Below are 24978 nucleotides of genomic sequence, written 5' to 3'. Positions count from 1 at the left end.
CCATCAAAACAGGGATCAACCCTGGTTCAATGAAGAATGCAGGAGGGCATGCCAGGAGCAGCATCAGGCATACCTAAAAATGAAGTGTCAACCTGGCAAACCTACAACACAGGACTACTTGCGTTCCAAACAGGATAAGCAGCAAGTGATAGACAGAGATAAGCGTCCCCACAACCAATTGATCAGATTTAAGCTCTGCAGTCCTACCACATCTAGTGGTAATGGTGGCAGAGAATAAAACAACTCACTGGAGGAGGCAGCTCCACAAATATCCCCATCTTCAATGATGGGGGAGCCCAGCACATCAGTGCAAAAGATAAGGCTGAAGCATTTGCAACAATCTTCAGCCAGAAGAGCCGAGTGGATGATCCATCTCGGCCTCCTCCTGAGGTCCCCAGCATCACAGATGCCAGTCTTCAGTCAATTCGATTTACTCCATGTGATATCAAGAAATGGCTGAAGGTGCTGGGTGCTGCAAAGGCTATGGGCCCTGACAATATTCTGGCAATAGTATTGAAGACTTGTGCCCCAGAACTAGCTACATCCCTGAGACAGAGTGTGGCATCAAGGAGCCCTAGCAAAACTGGAATCAATGGGAATCAAAGGGAAAACTAGTTGGTGACATGCCTAGCACAAAAGGAAGGTGGTTGTGGTTGTTGGAGGTCAATCATCTCAGTTCTAGTACATCACTGCAGGAGTTCCTCAGTGTAGTGGCCCAGATGCAACCTCTTCAGCTGCTTCATCAATGACCTTCCTTCCATCATAAGGTCAGAAGTGGGGATGTTCGCGGCTGATGGCACAATGTTCAGCACCATTCACGACTCGTCAAATACTGAAGCGGTCCGTGTCCAAATGTGGCAAGATTTACACAATATTCAGCCTTGGGCTGTTAAGTGAAAGTAACATTCGTGCCACACAAGTGTCAGGCAATGCCCATCTCCAACAGAGAGAATCTAACCATCTCCCCTTGACACTCTAAGGCATTACCATCGGTGAATTCCTCACTATCAACATCCTGGTGGTCACCATTGACCAGAAACTGAACTGGACCAGCCATATAAATAATGTGGCTACAAGAGCAGGTCAGAGGCTAGGAATCCTGTTAAGGGTAATTCACCTCCCGACTCCCCAAAGCCTGTCCAGCATCCACAAGACACATGTCAGGAGTGTGATGGAATACTACCCACTTGCCTGTTTGAGTGCAACTCCAACACTACTCAAGAACCCTGACACCATTCAGAACATAGCAGCCCTATCCACAAACACTCACTCACTCCACCACTAACACAGTGGCAACAGTGTGCAGCATTTAAAAGATGCACTGTAGCAACTCACCACGGCTCCTTCAACAGCACCTTCGAAATTCATAACCTCTACCACCTCAAAGTACAAGGGCAGCAGACACATGGGAACATCACCACCTGTAAGTTTCCCTCCAAGCCACACACTATCCATCCAGACTTGGAACTATAATCGCTATTGCTTCACTGTCGCTGGGTCAAAATCCTAGCACTCCCTCCCTAACAGCACCGTGGGTGTCCACCACATGGACTGCAGCGGTTCAAGAAGGCAACTGGCCACCCCCTTTTTCAAGGGCAATTAGGGATGGGCAATAAATGCTGGCCTCGCCAGTGATGCCCACATCTCTTGAATGAATAAGTTTAAAAAATTGGTACCATACTATCTTTCGTATAGACCTTTGAATTGATGTAGAACATTACACGTGTTATTAACCAATCTGACAGCTTCATAAAATATGGCATTTGAATATCCTCAGCATTCCTTAATTCCTTGCAGTCATTTGAAAAAAAAAAATCACAGAACACTGATATACATTTAAAAGCCGAATTTTAAACTCCAAGCTACATTTATGGAGATGAAAATGGAAACCTTCCCGTTCCTACTCCCAGCAGAATGTACAGAGTATCACAATTCACTTAATGACTGGCAAGAGGCACCTAAACACTCAAATGGCAAGCACCACAATTTTATCACGCTACAGTTTTATCTCTAACAAGCTGTAACAGTGGTCATTAAGAAACTCCACAGATAAGCTAAATTAATTTATGAAGAGTGCACACTAAAACTTATGCTTGGATAGGGTGAGCAGCAGTTACTCTTAGCTCTTTGTTATCTTCTGACGACTGATCTGTGCTCGACATGTGCAACAGGTTGCCTGAAGATGAGAGGCAAAGATTTCAATTTAATTTCAGGGTTCAGAGGACACACACACAGGCCCAAGTTTTCCTTTTGTCATCTGGACATTAGATTAACCCTTCCAACTTTGTAACTCATTCCTAGGTTTTGGATTCATTACAACTTAAACTGCTTTATTACCACAAAACAAAACATCAATCTCGTCTGAGGCAACAGTAAGAGTACCACAACCGGTCTTAGTGTTAATGGGCCAGGGAAGAGAGAAAAATCAGTCTAAGCTCTCACATCAGATCAGAGTGCAGCGACCCACACTGGAACGCAGAACGCGTGCAGGTGTCAGAATGGGGGTGGCGGTGATGCCCCACCCTGAAGGATAGCCTACCCCTGCATGAAGAACGGCCAGCTGAGTGAGCTGTCAGAAAATGCTTGGGGGCAGGCGGCGGAAGCATGAAGAAAGGGAGGGGTGACAGGATGCAATGGGAAACTCGATGTAAACACAATCACTCCTTGCAAAACCACAAAAGGTACAAACACAAAAACACTTTTGACTTCTTTCTGCCTCAGATGGGGGCGTTGCCAAACTCGTCCACATCAGGTTTTAGCCTCTCTCTGTGGGTTCAACACTGTGCAGTTTACCATGAGTTTAATAACCAATAAGGTAAGGCAGCAAATGAGATAAAGCAAATATCTGACTCCACAGGTGAAAAAACATTGCTGATCGATTAAGCCAACCATGTATTTACAGTAAGCCGCGTCAGCCAGGATAATTTATTTGCAGTGGTGAATTAGACATATTTTAGTGCTTAAAAATAACACCATGCTCAGAGTTCCTAAACAAAAACATGCAATATTTCTCTCTCTCATTTAGAAAGCTGACCATCAGAAAAATGAAGCTCCTTTGGTGAAAAAATATATTAATCATTCCCCATTTAATATAAAAATTAATCATTTGCTTGGTTGCAAACTCTAGCAATGCTGCAACTCTCAACAGGCTAATAGAATTAAGTAACTTGGACAGGAAGTACTGCCAGGTTTTCACATATAATAACCGAACTAAATTTTGCAGAAAGCAAAAAAAACGGGCAGAGGTCCAAGCAAAACAATGAATACTCCGCCAGCTAGGAATTCTTAAACAAGCAAAATCCTGAAGTAACCTTATCATTAAGTAGAAAAGTCAACCCTTTGTTTGGATAGGCCATTTGGGTTGTGTTTTTGTTTTAAAGCTGAGGTTTTCTAAACGGTCTGCAGCGAGTGTTGACACACTTCCTTGGATGCCTGCAAACAAGGACATACTTTCATGGACCCCAGTTCTAACCCTAAAATTTCACTGTCAATTTCACTGGTGGATATCGAGTGGGCAATTAAAAATCGGTGGCGCGACATTCACTGATGCGATGCAGCTATCTTCCCGCGGGTTGGCGTTGTAAACTAGTCTTTTCAGTAGGTGTGTGGGGGAGGCAGCAAAGCAAAGCAACAATGACGACATCAGAAAAATTGCAAATTTTAACACCTTGCTGGGATAGCGTTATGGCTTCTGTTAGAAATAATCAGACTTTAGACTTAAAATGCCAGAGTTTCATCTGCTGCTGGCAGACCGATAAGTTTTTTTTTTATATATTTGTTCATGGGATGTGGACGTCAGTGGCTGGGCCAGCATTCATTACCCATCCCTGATTGCCTCTGTTCAGAGGATATTTAAGAGTCAACCGCATTGCTGTTAGGTCTGGAGTCACTTGTAGGCCAGGCCAGGACAGGAAAGCAGATTTCCTTCCCTATGGGGCACTGGTGAACCAGATGGGCTTTTACAATAATCGACAATGGTCATCACGAATCTTTTCATCCCAGATTTTTACGGAATTCAAATTCCACCATCTGCCGTGGCAGAATTCGAAGCTGGGTACCCAGAGCATTACCCCAGGTCTCTGGATTACTAGTCCAGCGATAGTACCACTATGCCATCACCTCCAAGTGTTACACGGCACGTGGCTGCAATTCAACAGTGAATGTGGCACCCCGGGATATATGCTCACATAATAATTAGTTCCTAACTCTTTACACATATTATAGCAATATAACAGACCTTTTTCTTTTAAAAATATATAATGTCTCTATACATCAATATAACTGTTCCAAATCAATAGCTTGTTTTCTAAACCAAAGATTAACAATTGATTTACATAAATAAAGGGAACCCTTTATGAGTCTTTTATAGATTGTTTTCTTTTTTCAAAATATTATTCAGTGTATCGCTTTGGTGGTAGGATGCTGTGCCTCCATCTTGCACATTTGGCATTCTTTGCTCTCAGTGATGAGTTGGCATGCTGCACAGGCAGTATTGTTTGGGTTGCTCCTGGTGTTATGGGAGTTGTGCTTTGTGTCGCCAATGTCACACGCTGGTGACATTGTTGATGTTTCACCACTTGCTGGTGATGCTGTTGACATTGTCTCACTGGTTAGTGATTTTGCTGGTGTTGATGATTATCTTTTCTGCCTCTCCAGCTCCACTGTAGGTCAAATATGTTCCTTCGCGTTTACTTACCAGTTTCAGTCTCAATGATGTATGACCCTAGAGTCTCAGCTTCACCAACAACTTTTACTGGGTTCCAGGTTTTCATGATTGGATCCTGTACGTGTGCAGTTTGTCCTTTCAGCAGCTCGGGCAGGGATTTAGAACGCTGGAAGTATTCACCTCCTCCTACCTCTGCATTATCAAGTTGTCTCATTCCTTCCAAGAGACCAGATGGAAGTATCTTGCTTGGCAGAGATGCCATATACTTTCTTCCATTGCACAGCTCTGCCGTCAGCCTTGAGAGGTGTAGATTGGAGTGATAAGACAAGATTTGGGCCTTCCTTTGTCTCCCAGGTAGCCACAAGTCGTACTGCAGTCACGCGACAAGTAACAACGTATCTGCCTTCCAGCAACGTAGAGAGCAGCAAGAAATACACTCAATGATGCTCCAGAAGGAAAAAAACAGTTCGGGCCAGTGCTTTTATTCCCCAGTTTTACTGGTGTTCCATTTTAAGGTACATGGACCAATTTGGACCAGTATTCTTACTGCCCAGTTTTTACTGTTTTTTCCTGCCGGGGCTTCAGCATTTTGAGTCTGAACTGTGATTTGAAGCATGATCACTGCTAATTTATGGTAGCCAAAAGACTACCAAAAGACAGAGTTGCCTGTGAGTAAAAGCCCAATCATTTTAAACCAAACTATTCCAGGAGGCAGTAATAACAATATAATCAGACTGCGTGCCTCATAATTAATCACCATCTTAAATTTAAATCTGGGCCTTGGGAAACCCAGTGGTTAAAAGGAGATGAGGAAGGAAACAGCAGGAGGCAGTCAAGGAATACCTGAAAGAATTAGTGAATTTGAAGGAGAACCAGATTAATTCAAAGATATTGCAAGACCAAAAGGAATTAGCCAGGCAACAGGTCAAGCTTCTTAAAAGACTGGAAAAGTTATCACCCAAATATGGTATCAATGCTAAAGATGATCCAAAAGGTATGTCATTAACTAACCCCCTTACTAGAGCCTGGGTCACACATGGAGCTGAATTTTCACTACCGAGGCAGGTAGCTCGAGACGGAAATTTCCCACCTCGGCAGGTTCACCTCAGTTTAAAGGGCCCCATTAGACCCAAATTTTGCTCTGGGGGAGACAAGGGCAGGATCGAGTCGGGCCCACTGACCCCAGGAGCAGATCACAGGGGGCCTCAGAGGCAGGCAAGTGCTGAGGTAGGCTGGTTAGAAGCACCCCCAATCCTATGATGCCAGGCCGTCAGTGGGATAACATGAAAGAAGGCATTGCAGGTTGATCAACAGTCAGCAGTACCGAACTAGCCAAGGTGCCACGAACTATTTCTGTAGGTATCATTGTACAGCTGGGAATGAAAGAGCAACTGTCTCCACAGGAACTGGTTCTGTACAATGGTTGATGCAGAGCTTTGCTATCTGCTACTGGGTCCTCTGCAGCCAACATGCAGCATTAGTTTGTCACTAGCTGTGCCAATCTTGTCAACTTGCCTATAATCTATCTTTACTCCAGTCCAGGCATTCTGTAACATTTTTACGCAGAGGGTAGAGAGTGTCTGGAATTCGCTGCCAGAGGAGGTGGTGGAAGCAAGTACGATAGTGGTGTTTAAGAGGCAGCTTGACAAATACATGAATGGGATGGGAACAGAGGGATACGGACCCCGGAAGTGCAAAATGTTTTAGTTGACGGGCAATATAATTGGCGCAGGCTTGGAGAGCCGAAGGCCCTGTTCCTGTGCTGTACTTTTCTTTGTTCTTTGACTGCAGGAATAAAGTTTACTCGCTTCACCATCCTTGACCCTGCCAGTCTTCCGACCAACCCTTCCAATTTGCTCCCTTCAACCTTGCAGAGGCCTCTGATTTCCCCCTGGCTAAACCCCCTCCCCCGGTGCCTCCTTTCTCCCAATTCCACTTTTTGACCATGGCCTGGTGTAGAAGGTCTACCTACCCACATGACGGCCAGTCAGCCTCTCAATCTGCCTGACTGCATTTGGGAAATGAAGACCAAAAAAAAAAACGCTAAACAGCTCATGTCATTAAATTCAACAGGACATGGGCCTTTTCACCCTCCCCACACCCCCAACTCCTGACCCCGAAACAGTCCCTCCTCAGGCACCCACCCCCAGCATCCGAGTTAACACTCAGTCCAATGTGTTAGCCAATCAGGCAACTGATGATAGACCCCTTAGCATCTGGATGGCAGTTTAGAAACATCTTAAAAGTACAAAACCCAGTCTGAGCTGGACCCGTTCTTATAGTAAAACACTGTCACATTCCTTTTTGGCGTTTGCATGTGAAATTCCAGAGCTGTTACTGAACAATTAATCACAGAAACAGTAAAACTGGGAAAACCAATTGGAAAACTCTAAATTGTGCAGCACACTCGAGCTTGAACAGCTACTGCTGCTATCGTGGTTAACTTAAAACTGCAATATGCCAGCTCCAGTTCCCAAGGATGGGTACTGATGCTACAGAGGAATCTTTACCACATCATGGTTGAATTATTTCATTTGCAGCAACCACTTTCCCCAGGCAGCTTTCCCAGTTCTGATGAAGGGTCATATGGACTCGAAACGTCAACTGTGTTCCTCTCAGCTGTCAGACCTGCTGAGTTTTTCCAGGTATTTTTATTTTTATTTTTGTTTCAGCTTTCCCAACTGAATCTTTTTAGCGCATCCAAAGTTGATGCATTCATATTGGAAACGCCCAAGATCAACTTTCACCCCTTCAGTTGACCTTCGAAGCCAGTTCTCAGCTAATCAGAGGCCAAGTTACTTGGATTTTCCACTCGCCTGCAAAGGGGAAGGTGGGGCCTTGACTGATCTATCGGGCCAAATTTTTTTAAACAGGGGCAGGGGCTGGACAAGAGGTGGATGGGACTGCAATTTCTATTTGCCCCCTGGGTCATTTAGAAACGGATGGCGGTAGGGGAGGTGCAATCAGTTGCTCCCACGAGCAGCCCGATTATGTTACCCATCAACCACACTGCCCTACAGATAACTAGACGATAGCATAATCCGGAGCTGTGGCAACAATATCCCCCTTGTGATCTGAACTGATCTGTAATGACACGGTAGATGATGATGTGTGTTAGGTGGATCAGATCTACGAGGGAAGCTCAATCCCCCTATCACAATGGTTTTACAATTTGCAATTATTTTGAGATGCATGCCCTAAACTCAGTAGTAATAAGTCCATCAAGACTTGAGATTTTTTTTATAAAACTAAATTAAACATTTATTAACAAAAGAAAATACGCCATGCACACACTTAGGTCTACAAATTACTACTATAATAACTCCTAGAACTCCAATTTAATTTGGCTTCCAATTACACCCCCCGTTAAGGCAACAGTAAAAAAAATTAAACAGCTGCCAGCAAGTTAACTCAATATCCTGGAGAGTCGAATTCACAGTGGCTTTTCCTTACTTCGTTTCTGTGGACAGCGGACATTAGGCATTAGGCACAAATACAGGAGGCTTTTCATACTTCAGGTAAATCTTATAATGCCTTCCCTGACACAGCTTCTTCTCCAAAATACATGTTTCTCCCTTTTAATGTAAATTCCATTGTTCCCATATGTCATTGGAACTTTACTTTTTCAAAATATAAATCTTTCCATGGTGCTAATATTATCAGTAACCTTTGGGAAAAATAAACACACTGCTCGGCCTAGCTTCTCTGACTAGGTGTAAACATCCTACCATCTCTTCGAAATTCAAACTGCCCTGATTTAACTAAAAATGCAAATTCTCCTCACTTTACATTCTAAAAGTTCAGCCATGCTTACGTATTTAGTATTTCAAACCCAGCTTCTTTTGATGAGGCAAAGCCTCCAGACCAGCTGTCTCCAATTAAATCCCCCACAAAACAGAGAAACTATCCAAATCCCACTGTTAACTTACTTTTACAATAAATCACAATAATATTATGAGAATTATTATACTTTCGTGACACTCACACATGTGCTTATTCAACCATCCCGAAGGCAGACTAAACAAATACATGTTCCAACAAGGCCTGATACAAATTATTAAGCTGCTTCATTACACAGTGAGGTGAACAAATACAAAATTAAAAATCATTCCAGTTAGCTGCCTTTGTAGCTACTGAGCAGAATTTGTATATGCAAAAAGGGGTTTTGTTTCAACTCACATGGAAAAAAATTATAAGCTGCTAAATCTGGCAGTATTCTACCTCACTAACCAAATTTCTGTCAAATTCCAAGTCAGTTTGCATCCCTGCTTAGAAGCAGTGGGGAAACATAAATACAAGCAGAGATTCAAAACAAATTTTATATCACACACAATGCAGAGTTTTTTTAATTCATTGATGGGATGTGGTTATTGCCCATCCCAAGTTGCCCCTGAGAAGGTAATGGTGGGCTGCCTTCTTGAACTGCAGCAGTCCATGTGGAGTAGATACACCCACCATTCTCTTGGGAAGCGAGTTCCTGGATTTTGAACCAGTGACAGTGAAGGAAGGGGGATATAGTTCCAATTCAGGATGGTGTGTGGCTTGGAGGTAAACTTGCAGGTGGTGGTGTCTGTTGCCCTTGTCCTTCCAGATGGAGGAGGTCGCAGGTTTGGAAGGTGCTACCAAAGAAGCCTTCAAGTTGCTGCATTACATCTCGTATATCACAGAACCGTTATAGTGCAGATGGAGGTCATTCAGCCCATCAGGTCTTCACCGGCTCTCTGAGCATTTTAACTTAACGCCAAGCTCCTACATTTCCCCCGTAACCCTGCACATTGTTTCTATTTTAAAAATCATCCAATGCCCTCTTGAATTCCTCAATCGAAGCTGCCTCCACCATGCTTTCAGGCAGTGCATTCCAAAGACTAACAGCTCGCTGTGTGAAAAAGTTCTCTCTCACCTCACCTTTGCTTCTTTTGCAAAATTTAAAACTGTGCCCTCTGGTTCTCGATCCGTTTACAAGCGGGAACAGTTTCTCCCTATCTATTCTGTCCAGGCCCCTCATGATTTTGAAAACTTTTATCACGTTTTGGCCCACACTGTTGCCACTATACATAAATTTCCTCCTATTGTCTCCTGTGCTTTGTGGAAATGGCTTAGGACAGTTTTACGGTGATAATACACCTGCATTTTAAATTGTCAAAGTAATGGAAGCCTAGAGTATGTGAAGTCTATAAACTGATGAGTAAACACAACTGATTCTGCCCAGAATAAACAGCACTTTAGAAGCTATAACCAGCAACTTTGAAACTGGCATTAATGCAAATAGCTACTGGCTATCATTTTTTGCCTGATATAAGCAACTCTCCATTTTAAAGGTGAATGTTTAAGATCATGGAGATTGTAATAACTTCCTGGAGAATTTTCCTTGATTGCCCCCACACTATGTTATGCCATAAATGCTTAGAATAAAACCAACACTGCTGAAGCTTGCTTTCTTCTTCTTTATGCTTTACAAGTTTGCTACAGGAAACAGCAACAAACAATCAGAGCTAATTTTTTTTTTGCTTTTTACAGGATTCTGATGAAGGATTTTCAATGATGCACTTGTCCCCATTCAAATGTTCGTTGGTTGGCTGCACACCTTGGTCATTTTCTGGTTCAAATTTCTAGAAAGTTCAGATTTTCTCCGGTACTATAATCTTATAACATAAAATTGGCAATTCAATATACTGGAAGTTGAAATGATGTGGGGCAAAATTATTAACTAATACGTTAGGCAGAATTCTGCCGTCGGTGAGCAGGGGGCAGAGTCCGCTCACCGACGCATAAAATGACGCGGGATGATGTCAGGCGGAACCCCTGACATCATCCCGCCCCATTTAAATTTTCAGGAAGGCGGGTCACAACAAAATCAGCTGCGGGCCCGTCAACCTGTCAATGGCCAATTGAGGCCGTTGACAGGATCAATTAAATAATTAAAGGACCTGCGGGGTGAGGTTTCATGAAGGGTTTAAAAAAGTTTAATAAAGTTATTATGCAAATTATGAACATGTCCCATCTCATGTGACATTGTCACATGAGGGGGACATGTTAGGGAATATTTTTTTTTATTTTTCATATTTTTAAGAAATGTCAGCGATCTCCCTGAGGCTGCACTTAGCCTCAGGGAGATGTGCGCTCTTTCGTGCGCATGTGCGAAAGAGCACACACTCGCTTTTGGGGAATCCCCCCTGCCTGCACAGGAAATGCATAGCGCTTCTCACTGGACGTCACGCTGGGCGGGCCTTAATTGGCCCGCCCACATAAAATGGCGGCGGGGCCGGCTTCTCCGGCAGGGATCGGCTCCCCGCCCGCCGGAGATTGGGTCGGGCCCGCCCGCCCGACAGGCAGAAAATTCTGCCAATTGTCTCTTATATTTAGGAACAAGTTCGTTCAAAATGTAGAAATCTGTCGGCACATTCATTACTATTACACAGTGCAACTTCAAATGAAAAGTAAAGATATATATGCTTTCATGTTAATAAGCAAAGTCCAGAACCCATTAGGTGAACAATTCTGCACGTATCACAGGCTGCACTCTAAAGTAACCAGGCTCCAAGAGACTAATAGAGTGAAAGGAGCATCTGTTCTTTCAATAACATGAAACACATGTCAGATTAATTTGAGTTAAATCTACTGATATTGGCCTTTTTACAGTCCAAGCTTGTCTGTCCTAATGATCCTTCTGTCTAGCTGATTACCTTTACATAACAGACACGTCACTGCCTCCTCATCTCACACGGTTGAGATGACCATATGTGATTAAGGGCTGTGCAGCAGGTAGCCTCCAAAAATAGAAAAGGAAACACACTCCTCTATTTCACAGCCAGACAGTAATCTGGCCTCTCTGGGGGGGAAAAAAAAAACAAGTGCTGCTTTCTTAAATTTGAAATGGTTCCATGGTTTTCCCCTGCCCCCTGCAACTTGGATCAGTGCATAAGTGTGCCACCTAATTTAGTACTGAGCCAGCAGATTTTGGGTTCAAAATACCATTTCTTCTCAGCCAGCTAATTTCAACAGGTGCCCCAATTGATATTCTGATGCTGTTAATAACTCTGAACTGAATGAGGGGGTGGTGGGAGCGCAGGAGGGTGTTGTTCAAGCAGGGCTCCTGATTCCTAATTTTTTTTTATTCTTTCACACGATGAGCTGGCTAGGCTAGCATTTATTGCCCATCCCTAGTTGCCCTTGAGAAGGTGGTGGGGAGCTGCCTTCTTGAACCGCTGCAGTCCATGTGCTGTAACTACATCCACAGCGCTGTTAGGGAGGGAGTTCCAGGACTTTTTTTTTTAAATATCCATTCATGGGATGTGGGCATCACTGGCTAGACCAACAATTATTGCCCATCCCTAATTGCCCTCGAGAAGATGGTGGCAAGCTGCCTTCTTGAGTTGCTGCAGTCCACACGGTGGGCCAGGCCATTTAAGAGGGCATTTGAGAGTCAACCACAATGCTGTGGGTCTGGAGTCACATGTAGGCCAGACCAGGTGAGGCAGATTTCCTTCCTTAAAGGCCATTAGCGAACAGATGATTTTTATGACAATCGATAATGGTTTCATGGTCATCATTAGACTTTTAATTCCACCATCTGCTGTGATGGGATTCCAAACTGGGTTCCCAGAGCATTACCCTGGGTCTCTGAAATGCTCAATGTCAATACTAAACCTCTGAAGAAGAGTCACATGGACTCAAAACATCTTTTTTCCCTCCACAGATGCTGTTAGACCTGCTGAGTTTTTCCCGGTATTTTCTGTTTTTGTCTCTGAAATACTAGTCCAGTGACAATACCACTATGCCATTGCCTCCCCCCCACCACCCCATTTTGACCCTGTGATAATGAAGGAACAGCAATTTATTTCCAAGTCATAATGGCGTTTGGCCTGGAGGGGAACTTGCAGGTGATGGTGTCCACATGCATCTGCTGCCCTTATCTTTTGAGGTGCTAGAGGTTGCAGGTTTGGAAGATGCTGTCGAAGGAGCCTTGACAAGTTGCTGCAGTGCACCTTGTAGATAGTACGCACTGCGGCTACTGTGAGTTGATAGTGAATGTTGAAGATGGCGGATGGGATGCCAATCAAGCGAGCTGCTTTGTCCTGGACGGTTTCAATCTTCTTGAGTGTTGCTGGCACTGCATTTGTCCAGGCAAGTGGGGAGTATTTCATCACACTCCTGACTTGAGCCTTGTAGATGGTGGACAGCTCAACAAGCGGTGCTCACCCTTGTTCGGGAACCGTGCTTCCGAAGCTCATTCCCAGCGTGACCCCCATTTTAATGCCCAAAGCTTCCTGTGACCCCAATGTGAAAATTTGGAGGTACGAGATTTATTGAACGAGGGGATAGGGGGTGGCATTCAGCTCCTGAGGTGGAGTGGGGGGAGAATGAAGTTGATAGTGAGTGGAATTCTTTAAACTGCAAGACATTTTCTAGAAGGACGCCTACCTTTTCACAGGCGTTTTTTTGCAGTCGGGATCAGGCCTCAAAAGGTCTGTCCGTTAGGTCATGCCCACCATTAGAAAAAAAGTCAGGATTTAAAGGGGCCTCACAGCTGTTAGCATTCAGTCCAAGCTCCGCGGCAGCCATTGCCATCTCAGAGCTCGCGACCCCACTGCCCAGTAGGAAAAAGCAGTTCAAAATTTCCAAATCCCTGTAAAAAATGAAAATCAGTAATACTGGAATTCCAATTTACGATCTTCAAGACCAGTTCGGACAAGTTTTACTGGTACCCCTCATTTCCAGGTTTCACTATTTTTCCCTCTTGTGTGGGTGGGTGGGGGCGCAACCCACCATTTGAGAAGCCCTGTTCTTAAATCTCTGCTTGGGCTCACGGCCACAATGAGAAATTTGACATGCCACTGAACCGCAGCCCAGCAGAGATGAGTGACTGCAAGACAGGAGAGAATGCTGGGGCAAAGATCAAAATAAAATATGTAACAAAGTACAAGGGACAAAAGACAAAAGTTTAGAGTAAATTAGCAAATGAGCGAACCGATTTTGAGTAATGATTAAATGACATCTCTTTGTTAATTGTTGATCTAGACATGATTGTGTTCACGTTCAACACAGATTCAGCAAAGATTAACTGGAAAAGTATGACCTTTTCATCTCAATGCCGAGAGATGGTAAATTATTGTACTGTACCTTCTGGACTTGCAATGCTCCCAAATATCTGAAGGCAAAAATAGTTCGGACCAGTTAGTGCTATTTCCCAGTTTTCACTGGCATTCCATTTTAAGGTATACAAGACCAGCTCAGACCATTATTCTTATTTCCCAGTTTTCACTGGCATTCCATTTTAAGCTTTACAAGACCAGCTCAGACCATTATTCTTATTTCCCAGTTTTCACTGGCATTCCATTTTAAGGTATACAAGACCAGTTCAGACCAGTTAGTCTTATTTTTCAGTTTTTTTTTTACTGTTTTTCCATTCTGGGAGACAGATGGAGATGCATCAGGTGATCCATCTGCATGGAATTCGGGGCTGCTAGCTAGAACTAGTTAGGACAATTTCTGTCTACAACAGCCACTCAGTTACAGGTCAGAGGCAGTCCCAATGAATGGGCAGTCCTTTTTATGTTTGCGGCAAACAGTATGGAAGAAGAACTCTAGTCTTTCCTAGTGCCCTGTATGGAATGGTGCAGTACTTACATATATCCTCGAAATCTGTTCAGGTCGTTGTGTGGCTTTTCACATTCTATCACACTGTTAAACTTCATGGGGTCAAATTCTGTCTCCTAAACACAAATAAAAGGAAGTTAAGAAGAAATTGAGTTAATCATGATGATTTCAATCTTCACGTTACAGAAAAAAAAAAATGCACCAAAGGAAAACAAAAGAATATTCTGGTCACAAGGTGTCACACCTTGGGCAGGAAGTTCGATTTTGGGTGGGACCGTGATGTTGGGATCAAACAGGGGCCCCGGCCCTGTATTGTGTCAGGTGCAGTGGTTTGCCCTCAATTGGTTAATCAGTTGCCAGAGGGTGGGATTGCCGTTCAATGAAGGATAGTGGGTGCAGTCTTGAGTGAGAGAGAGAGAGAGAGAGAGAAAGCGAGAGAGAGAAGCTCCATCTTGCCGCATGGCCTCAGCAACTTTTAAAAACTTTTACAGTAAAAATTGTTTTTTTTTTTTACAAACAGCTACCAGGGCAGCATAGTTAAGGGGGAACCCTGTTATCAGGTAAACAGGGAGGGCCGCAAAACCTACCTGGAGCGCTGGCCACAAGGAGGCCATCTCCAGTCAGCTGGTCCTGTTCCTGCACCAGGGTGGAGATGTCCACATGCCAACTGGATTTTACATACAAACATATAAATGAGGAGCAGGCCATTCGGCCCCTCGAGCTTGCTATGCCATTTAATAAGATCATGGTTGAGCTAATTGCGACCTCAACTTCACATTCCTGCCTACCCCTGATAACCTTTCACCCCCTTTTAATCAAGAATCTACATACCTCTGCCTTAATATTATTCAACAATCCTGCCTCCACCACTCTCTGGAGAAGAGTTCCAAAGATTCTCGAATCTCAGGAAAAATCTCTCGTCTCCATCTTAAATGGGAGGCTCCTCATTTTTAAACTGTGTCCCCGAGTTCTAGTCTCTCCCACGAGGGGAAACATCCTTTCAGCATCCAGACTATCAAGTCCCCTCAGGATTTTATATGTTTCAATAAGATCATCTCTCATTCTGCTAAACTCCAATGGATACAGGCCCAACCTTTTTAACCTTTCCTCATGAGGTAAACCCCATCCAAGGTGTGTGTCAAGCGAACTTTCTCGGAACTGCTTCTAATACATTTATATTCTTTCTTAAATAAGACCACCAGAATTGTACATAGTACTCCAGATGTGGTCTCACCAACGTGTACAGCTGTGCTGGTAAAAATGTGGTACAACTGCAGCAAAACATACTTACTTTTATATTCCATACTCCTTGCAATAAATGACAACATTCTATTTGCCTTCCTAATTACTTGCTGTACCTGCATACTAACTTTTTATGGTTGTCATGAAGAGATATTAATGTCCATAATGTTATTGGAAATTACTTAAATGTAAATGTAGTGGGGTCTGTGTCTGTCTTAATTGGATTAAAGCCAGCTAGTCTGGGTGCTTTGATGTATAGAAAGAAGTAGGTTTGAAATGTTAATTAGATAGATAAACGTAAGGAGGATAGAAGGTAAAGTGTAAATTTGCATGTGTTGAATAAAGCATTCAAGAGCGGGAGTAAAATCTTGCACCTGCTGGGAGGCGCCAAGCAACGTGTTTAAAACAAAACCAGAAATACCTGGAAAAACTCAGCAGGTCTGGCAGCATCGGCAGAGAAGAGCACAGTTGATGTTTCGTGTCCCCATGACGCTTCAATAGAACTAAGTAGAAATAGGAAAGGAGTGAAATATAAGCTGGTTTGGGGCGGGGCGGGGGGGGGGTGTGGTTTGTTGGGACAAGCAAGCGGTGATAGGAGGAGATAACCAAAAGATGTCACAGACAAAAGAACAAAGAGGTGTTGAAGGTGGTGATATTATCTAAAAGAATGTGCTAATTAAGAGCGGAGAGCAAGACAAGCAAGGTAGCTCTAGTGGGGGTGGGGTGAAATAAGCGATGGGTGGAATACATTTAAAAATAAGGGAAATAGGTGGGAAAAGAAAAATCTATATAAATTATTGGAAAAAACAAAAAGGAGGGAGAAGAAACGGAAAGGGGGTGGGGATGGAGCAGGGGAGTTCAAGATCTAAAGTTGTCGAACTCAATAATCAGTCCGGAAGGCTGTAAAGTGCCTAGGTGGAAGATGAGGTGCTGTTCCTCCAGTTTTTGTACGGTCAAATGTGCTTTACCTGGGGCTGCATCTCCTGGTCGGTGAGCAGGGGGCGGGTTCCGATCACCGGGGAATAAAATTACACGGGTGATGATGGACGGGGGTCCCGGTATCTCCCCGCTTCGTTTACATTTTCAGGTTGGTGGGCACTTAAGGCCATTAATAAAGTAATTGAAGTAATCAATGGACCTGCCCATCCAACCTTAAGGTTGGTGGGCAGGCCGGGAGCCCAGGCGGCCTTCCGAAAAAACACGAAGCCTCATCCACAGGCGGGATGAGGTGTCATGAGGGTTTTCAAAATTTCAGAATATTTTTAAATAAACTCATGTGACAGTGTCACGTGACGGGGCACGTCAGTAAATTTTTTTTAAATTCTTTAAACTGGTTTTCACATTCGAGCTGGTCTCCCTGAGGCAGCACTTAGCCTTGGAGATCTGTGTGCTCTTTTGCATGCATGCAAGCCAGTTTGCAGAAGGAAGTTGCATGCTTGCCCTCTTCCATACGCACCCTATATGGGAGGGAAAATTCTGACCTGTGTGCGCGCTCATGATGACTTCCTGCAGCTGCTGTTTGTAATGGGGCTGTTTTTGGTTTAAGCCAAGTTTTGGCTCACTGATGGATTGCTGGAATCTTTCAACAGTGAGGGAAAGGGAGGAGGGTCACAGGTCTGATAGCACCAGGCATGGGAGCTCAATGTTGAGGCCTGGGAGAAGCAGCTTGTAAACTTACAAACTCTCTTTGCAAATGGAACGAGTTTCTAGATTGGCTCCTGAGCATGAGTGGCCTTGTTAATTTTTATCTTCACCTCCCTCTCCTCACGGAATCACAGTGCAGAAGAGGCCCTTCGGCCCATCGAATCTGCACCGACACGTGGGAAACATCTGACCTACCTAATCCCATTTACCAGCACTTGGCCCATAGCCTTGAATGTTATGACTTGCCAAGTGCTCATCCAGGTACTTTTTAAAGGATGTGAGGCAACCCGCTTCCACCACCCTCCCAAGCAGCACATTCCAGACCGTCACCACCCTCTGGGCAAAAAACTTTTTCCTCACATCCCCCCTAAACCTCCTGCCCCTCACCTTGAACTTATGTCCCCTTGTGACTGACCCTTCAACTAAGGGGAACAGCTGCTCCCTATCCACCCTGTCCATGCCCCTCATAATCTTGTTATGTTTAGACCCCTTCGGGACTAGCTTGCTTAATCCGGTTCCAGCTTTGATGGGCTCTACACCTGAAACCTTAAAGTGCTTTTTTTTTAGCATTGCTCACAGATATGCTAAGTATTATCAGTTCCGATTTCTGAAAAAGACTGCGCTCAGTTCACCCTGCAGCTAGGGGTTTCAGTTTCCATTATCAGTCCCAAAACTACATTCAGTTTCGATCTACTGTGGAGGAACAGGAAATACTTGGTGCAGATACCAAGCTGCAGCTCTCAAAGTCCATTCAAATTTGGTTTAGGTTGAAGTTTTTAAACCATGAGCTATTTTCACTGATAATTCATCAAGAATCTAGTCTAATTGTAGCAAAAAAATTATGGACATTCACTTGTTGTAAAAGCACATTATTCATCAGTGAAAATAAAATGAGATAAAAATGGAAAATGCTGGAAATACTCAGTGGGTCAGGCAGTGTTAGTGGAGAGAAACACAGTTAATGCTTCAGGTCGATGACTTTTCATCAGAACTACTATAAAATACGATATTAGGTACATTCAATATTCTATGGATGAGGATCCCTGTCTGGTCAACTGAATTCTCAAGTTCAGTAATTGCCTCCAGACAAAACATGTATTCTCAGACCATTTCTGAAGTAAAAGGCAGCTCTTGTAAGATAATGGCATGAAGCTCTAACAGTTTCTTCCATTGTTGTGACCACTGTGACATGCCATTCAGACCACTGCACTTAATAATAATAGGCCCGAATAATAATAGAAATAGGAATCACTTAATAGAAACTGAACTGGACAGTCATATAAATGCTGAGGTTACAAAAGCAGGTCAGAGGCTGGGAATTCTGCAGCGAGGAACTCACCTCCTAACTCCCCAAAGCCTACAAGGCCCAAGTCAGGAGTGTGATGGAATACTCTCCACTTGCTTGGATGAGTGCAGCTCCAACAACACTCAGGAAGCTTAACACTGTTCAGGACAAAGCATCCCACTTGATCGACACCCTATCCACCGCCTTAAAACATTCACTCTCTACACTAGCGCACAGTGGCAGCAGTGTTTACCCTTTTTAAAGAATTTTTTCATGGGGTGTGAACGTTGCTGGAAAGGCCAGCATTTGTTGCCCATCCTGAATTCATCAAGAATTTGGTGATAAGCCACCTTCTTGAACTGCTGCAGTCTAGCTGATGGAGGTACACCCACGTGATGTTAAGAGGTCCCAAGAAATTGACAGCAATTGTGAAAGAATGGCAATATTGTTCCAAGCCAGGATGATGTGTGCCAGGATGATATATGGAGGGCAACTCACAGGTGGTGGTGTTCCCATGCACCTGCTGCCCTTATCCTTCCAGGAGGTAGAGGTTGGGGGTTTGGAAGGTGCTGTCGAAGAACCCTTGGTGAGTTGCTGCAAGTTCCCCTCCCAAGTTACACATGATCCCGACTTGGAACTATAAATCATTGTCCCTTCACTGTCACTGGGTCAAAATCCAGCAAGTCCCTCCCTAACAACATTGTGGGTGCTGTTGGACACCGAATAGACTGCAGCGGTTCAAGAAGCTGGCTCACCATCGCCATCAGGGATGGGCAACAAATGCTGGTCTGGTAAGTTACACTCACATCCAATGAAGGAATAAAAGAAAATGTTCTTGTACAGTTTGATTGATTTGCAAAAGAAAAAAGGATGATATCATTATGATGAATTAGGAAATCAGACTGCAAGGCCAATCTGAAGTAACAACAGATACATTTATTCACTCAGTAGTCCAGAGAATTCTTCAATAATTCTGGTCATTTAGGGAGTGTAGTTGTGTGTATGTGCATGCACTTAATTCAGCTCAATCCTTTCAGTAGTTCCATTTCCTCAACAAGGTCACCACAGACACTACTGAAATGAAACTTAAATTAGGAACTCGAAGGATGTCAAAAGAGGATCATTGCAATTTTAGAAATGAATACAGCTCTGCATCAGTTCTGCAGGCACACTCAGGCTGAAGAAGAATTTTTCCATTAAATGTGGAAAGCCGAGACCATTGATTAGGAGTTTGATTTCTAAAATGGGCACTTGATGAGAAAACTCCCTCTTAAATAAGAGACCTGGTAATAGCATCTTTTATCTACTCATTTCTAGAAAAAATTCAGGAAGGATAACAGTATGCAACTACCTTTCAGGGAGCTAAATGAACTGACAGCAGTGATGTTGTTTAGCTGTTGTCTTCAAACAAGTTAATAAGTGAATAAAAAGGAGCGCTGTGATGATCTTTGAACATCTTAGACGCTGGGCATACCCAACCCATTACAGTTTATGATCCCTACCCGATCAGCAAACTTTACAAGTTCCTAACATAAATGTCCTGAAGTTAAGCAGCAAAACAAGCATTTGCCTGAGTTTTTCAATTTTAAATTGTGAACATCTCCTTTTCCAAGGCCACTGCTTACAATCTGACTGGCTTTCTTGACTTCGAGCTACCTGTGGTGTCACTGAGCAGTAAAGTGTTCAGCTTTAAAACCAGGCTCCTACATCTCCAGCCTACCTCCCTGACTGATAGCAATACACTCTGCCTCACTGTAACAGGACAGGCTCAAAGCTTGGCTCTTCCGAATGGTGGCACTCATACTGCTCACCTGGAGGATATGTTGCTTGGGTGTCATTTGGGCTGGTGACTGAAGAGGAACCAAGTTTCCTGTAGGTCCAGCAAATTAGCTGGCTGGCTTTTCTCAGTGAAGTTGTTTAACTTAATGGTATTGCAGCTGAAGTGCTCCAATGGAGGGGTAAAGGTAGTGGTGCATTCTACCATGTGCAAAATCTACCAAAAATCAACTGGATTTAATTTATAGTATGAATATAAAACAGGTATAATATTTTGAGGAAAAGCAAAGTTGCTCTTGATGCATCTATCAACAATTATATGTCATACAATAAACGGGCTCAGATTTTCAAGACATGTTTACTTGGACTCGGAAAAAGTTACACTAATACATTTTCTATTTTTAGAATAGAGCTAAAAATGAACTGGTTTGTTTAGAAACAGCTTCCAAAAGTTACCTCATTCCTGTCTGCAGAAGCTATCAAAATCATTCAGAAATAATTCAGGAAGAGTAGCAGTATGCAACTACCTTTCAGGAAGCTAGATAGGCTGCAATATTCCCCAAAATAAAGCCTTTGAAGCAACATACTGATTCCCTCTCCAGGCTGTACACAGAATGGATAAGTTATTGATCTGTATCCAGTTGTGTCTGCACTCAAATCATTAACCTGTCTTTTCTCTCTTAAGAGTTGGCTGGCCCTGCTAAATATTTCAGTATTTTCCATTTATAGAATGTTCTATATTTTTTGGCTCTCACACAACATGGGAAATAGTCCAAAGCATCAGATATGATGCAGTTGTTATACAGAGTTCAAGTAAGGGAATAATCAAAAACTAGAGAGTTTACTACAAAGCTACAATGTCCAAGAGGGAGATTTGATTCCTAGATGTAAAAATCTTCATTTTCAGTCATTCTACAGACAGGCACAACAGGATTTTGCATTTTCAAGCACAGGCAAATGCTACATTTTAAAGTCACAAGGTCCAGATGACATTTTATTGTGTATTGATTGCACGTTAATTGTGATTAACTGTATGCAGGTTGTCAGCATTAACTGATGATTCACTTGGGCCCCTTTAAAATTAGGCAGACTAGAATGGGGTTAGGAGGTATATGCGTGTAATGTGTAACACTGGGCAGAATCTTGCCCTTGGATGGCAGGCGGGCAGACAGCTGACCCCCGCCACTGAAACGGGGCCCGCCGCCATTTTGAGTGGGCGGGCCAATTAAGGCCGACACAGCGGCATCCCCGACAGGAAGTGCTATGCGGGGGGGGGGGGGGGGGTAATCCCCAGCTGTCAAAGTGCGCTCTTTCGTGCATGTCTCAGGGAGAATAGTGACATTGGGGGAAAAAAAAACTTTAAAATCAGAAACAATAAAAAATTGTCAACATGTCCCCCTCATGTGACAATGGGACATGTTAAAAACGAACACATAAACTTTATTATTTTTGTTCAAAACGTGCATGAAACTTCATCCTGCCAGTGAATGAAGTCTCATAAATAATCAGAAGCCCGCTGGGGCTCCTGGCCTGCCCGCCAGCCTTAAGGTTGGCTGGGCAGGTCTTTTACTAGCCTGTCAATGGCCTCAATTGGCCATTGACAGGTCGGCGGGCGGACGGCTGATTTCACTGTCCGCCCGCCTTCCTAAGAATTTAAATGGCCCGGGGCGACGTCGGGGATTCCTCCCTACGTCATTTCCCCCTCGGCGACCAGTCCCCGCCCCCAAACCGTCGAGGGGAAAATCCTGGCCACTGTGTATAATATGAAAATGTGTAAAGATTGGCTCCAGTTCTGTCCTTAATCAACTGGCTTTCAGGAATAGAACATCCTGTACAACAAAGTTAAAGAAAAATCGTCTTTTGAGCGTCCATTATAAATACCTCCCCAGCTCAACTTCATCCCCAAATATACGATGTAGTTCACATTTATCATAAACAATGCACTGATCGCTCGTCTAGTAGTTTTTCCGTTCTGCGTGATGAATTGTCTTCTCTTTCTCTCACAAAACGGCTCTTGCACTCTAATTGTCTTGATTTCTGTTTGATCCTCATCATTCCTCTTCCAGTACACAATATGCTATTTCACCCTCTTCTGTATGCGCTCAGTTTAATCCTTTGTCTGAGTATCTGTTTCTGGAGGACATTATTGCTCATTCCCTCACTGTTTGCCTCCAGCACACCATCGCCTTACTCTCTCAAGGCACAACTCTCTCCTTTCCTCTACATTCTGTTTACACTTGCAAGACTTGAAAGCAGATTGGGAACTCCAAACCTCAAATAACCTCAGAATTTATCTCGTCTCACTTGCTTGGGGCATGTGTCACCTTTGTATGAAGGAAGCTGCAGTGCAAACTGGGAGGAAAATTGGTGAAAGCATGAAGCGTACAACTTGTAGACATATTTTAAAAATTGACTACTTTGGAGCAAAACTATACCGACAGGGACAAGTGCAAGAATCTAATATTCAAGATCATTTTCCTCTCACGGTTTTGAGATTAGCCTCGTCCCCATTAATCACACGATGGATAATACCATGCGGTTAGATTGGATCAATTAGAATAGCAGGTGGAAATACATTCATAGACATAAACATTATGGATAAGATAAAAGCAAAATACTGCGGGTACTGGAAATCTGAAACAAAAACAAAAATTGCTGGAAAAACTCAGCAGGTCTGACAACATCTGTGGAAAGGAAGACAAAGTTAACGTTTCGAGTCCGTATGACTCTTCATCAGAACTAGAGGAATAAGAAATGTGGTGAAATATAAGCTGTTTAAGGGACTGGGACAGGTGGAGCTGGATAGAGGACTAGTGATAGGTGGAGGCAAAGGAGAGATTGCCAAAGTTGTCATAAACAAAAGGACAAAGGGGTGTTGATGGTGGTGATATTAGCTAAAGGATGTGCTAATGGTGACATTAAAGGGTAGAAAGCAGGATGAGCAAGTGACAGATACTCTAGTGGGGCTGGGGTGTGGGGAAGGGATCGAAATAGGTTAAAAGTTGGAGATAAAACAATGGATGGAAATAAACTTTAAAAATAATATTAGAAATAGATGGGAAAAGAAAAAAGAGAATATAATAATTATTAGAAAAAAGGGGATCAAAAAGGGGGTGACGATGGAGGAGAGAGTTCATGATCTGAAGTTGATGAACTCAATGTTAAGTCCAGAAGGCTGTAAAGTGCCTAACTGGAAGATGAGGTGCTGTTCCTCCAATTGCGTTGTGCTTCACTGGAACATTGCAGCAGGCCAAGGACAGACATGTGGGCATGAGAGCAGGGAGGTGCATTGAAATGGCAAGCGACAGGGAGGTCTGGGTCATGCTTGCGGACAGACCGAAGGTGTTCTGCAAAGCGGTCACCCAGTCTGCGTTTGATCTCTCCAATGTACAGGAGACCGCATTGGGAGCGGCGAATGCAGTAGACTAAATTGAGGGAAGTGCAAGCGAAGGGCTGCTTCACTTGAAAGGAGTGTTTGGGCCCTTGGACAGAGAGGCGGGGTGAAGTAAAAGGGCAGGTGTTGCACCTTCTGCGGTTGCATGGGAAGGTGCCATGGGAGGGGGTTGAGGTGTAGGGGATAAAATCTTAGCTTGAAAAATGTTACATAAAAATGAAGCTATAGAAGTGGGAAACAGGAACAGAATGAAAACCCATGAGCGATTGTCAACACAAACACTAATTTTTCTTATAACAATTGTAGCTCATTAATCTATCAAATTTTCTTCAGCACCTTCTATCAACCAAATGTGAAACACAACCCTAAACTGATGGAATGACATATCCTCTACTGGGAGCAAGTGTTTAGATATGGAAACCAGATCTTCTCAATCCAGATTGCAGTGGACCTGGGGCCACAGGACCAAAATGGCTCAAATACTATTAATTGGCAAACTTGTAAGCAGCGCGGTTGACTAATGAGTAGGAAGTTATTTTAAAATAAGGACTTGGGCATTAAAATTTTCCTGCAAATGCTGACACGTCTCAATAAATATAGATGTAAAAATGGAATTACGTATTCTTGGGTGGATTGAGTGTTGGGGATGGGTGGGCTGTGTTTTAAGCAACCCTGGTGAATTTTAAAAAAGATTCAAAACAGGGCAAAGTAGAACTCTGGTGAAGTTCAGTCAACATTGAGAGTAAGAGACAAAAGGCTTTTAGAACTAACAGTTCTTTCCAATTAAAAGTTGGTGCCAAGAGTACCTACACTGCAAAAGCCAACATTTGGGTGTGCCGTGTTGTATGAAGAAACAAGGAACACTCAGGTTTAAGCCTAAGGAAGGCTAATTATGATCAACCTCATTATGTTTGTACAGTGGTATGAAGTGGGGGGGAAAAAAAAATCTAATAACTTGCCAACTGCCAGGCTTTTGGCAAAAAAAGAGAAATCTGGCCATGAAAGGTTCTGGAAATGTCTGTCAACAGTGAATGACACTTAAGACTGAGTCTCTGCATTAAAGACTGATCATCTAGGTTTGGTCCACCTAGCGAATAGATGGGGAAAAGGGGTCTTATCTTGGTTGTAAAGAAAGCATAAAAGATTTTTGGATAACTCCTGCAAACCACTCACACAGGCAAGATGGGATGAGTGGATTCCTTCTGTACTGTATGATAGTTAAGTCAGAGAAAGTTTTTAGGAATGAGGCTATAGTTGGGAAAAGATTTTAGGAATAAACCAAAATGGGAAGGTTTTAAGCACATTTGCAAAGTTGAATCAAACCTTTAAATTGCCTATGTAACAAATCATGTTGAAAGCCATTAATTGTAATCG

The 24978-nt window shown here is 43.4% G+C and overlaps 1 protein-coding gene across 1 annotated transcript in view; it reads right to left on the bottom strand.

The window, feature by feature from the left end:
- Positions 1–24978, bottom strand: part of atp10a (ATPase phospholipid transporting 10A) — a 173934-nt gene that overhangs the window by 100736 nt on the left and 48220 nt on the right. Inside the window, exon 3 of the mRNA XM_041198658.1 lies at positions 14294–14379. Within this exon, the coding sequence (XP_041054592.1) occupies positions 14294–14379 (86 nt within the window). The remainder of the gene's footprint in view (positions 1–14293; positions 14380–24978) is intronic.

This window comes from Carcharodon carcharias, chromosome 11 (genome assembly GCF_017639515.1).
Source record: "Carcharodon carcharias isolate sCarCar2 chromosome 11, sCarCar2.pri, whole genome shotgun sequence".
Taxonomy (NCBI): Eukaryota; Metazoa; Chordata; class Chondrichthyes; order Lamniformes; family Lamnidae; genus Carcharodon; species Carcharodon carcharias.
Note: the sequence above shows the minus strand (reverse complement) of the source record. Positions and strands in the feature narration are given on the sequence as shown.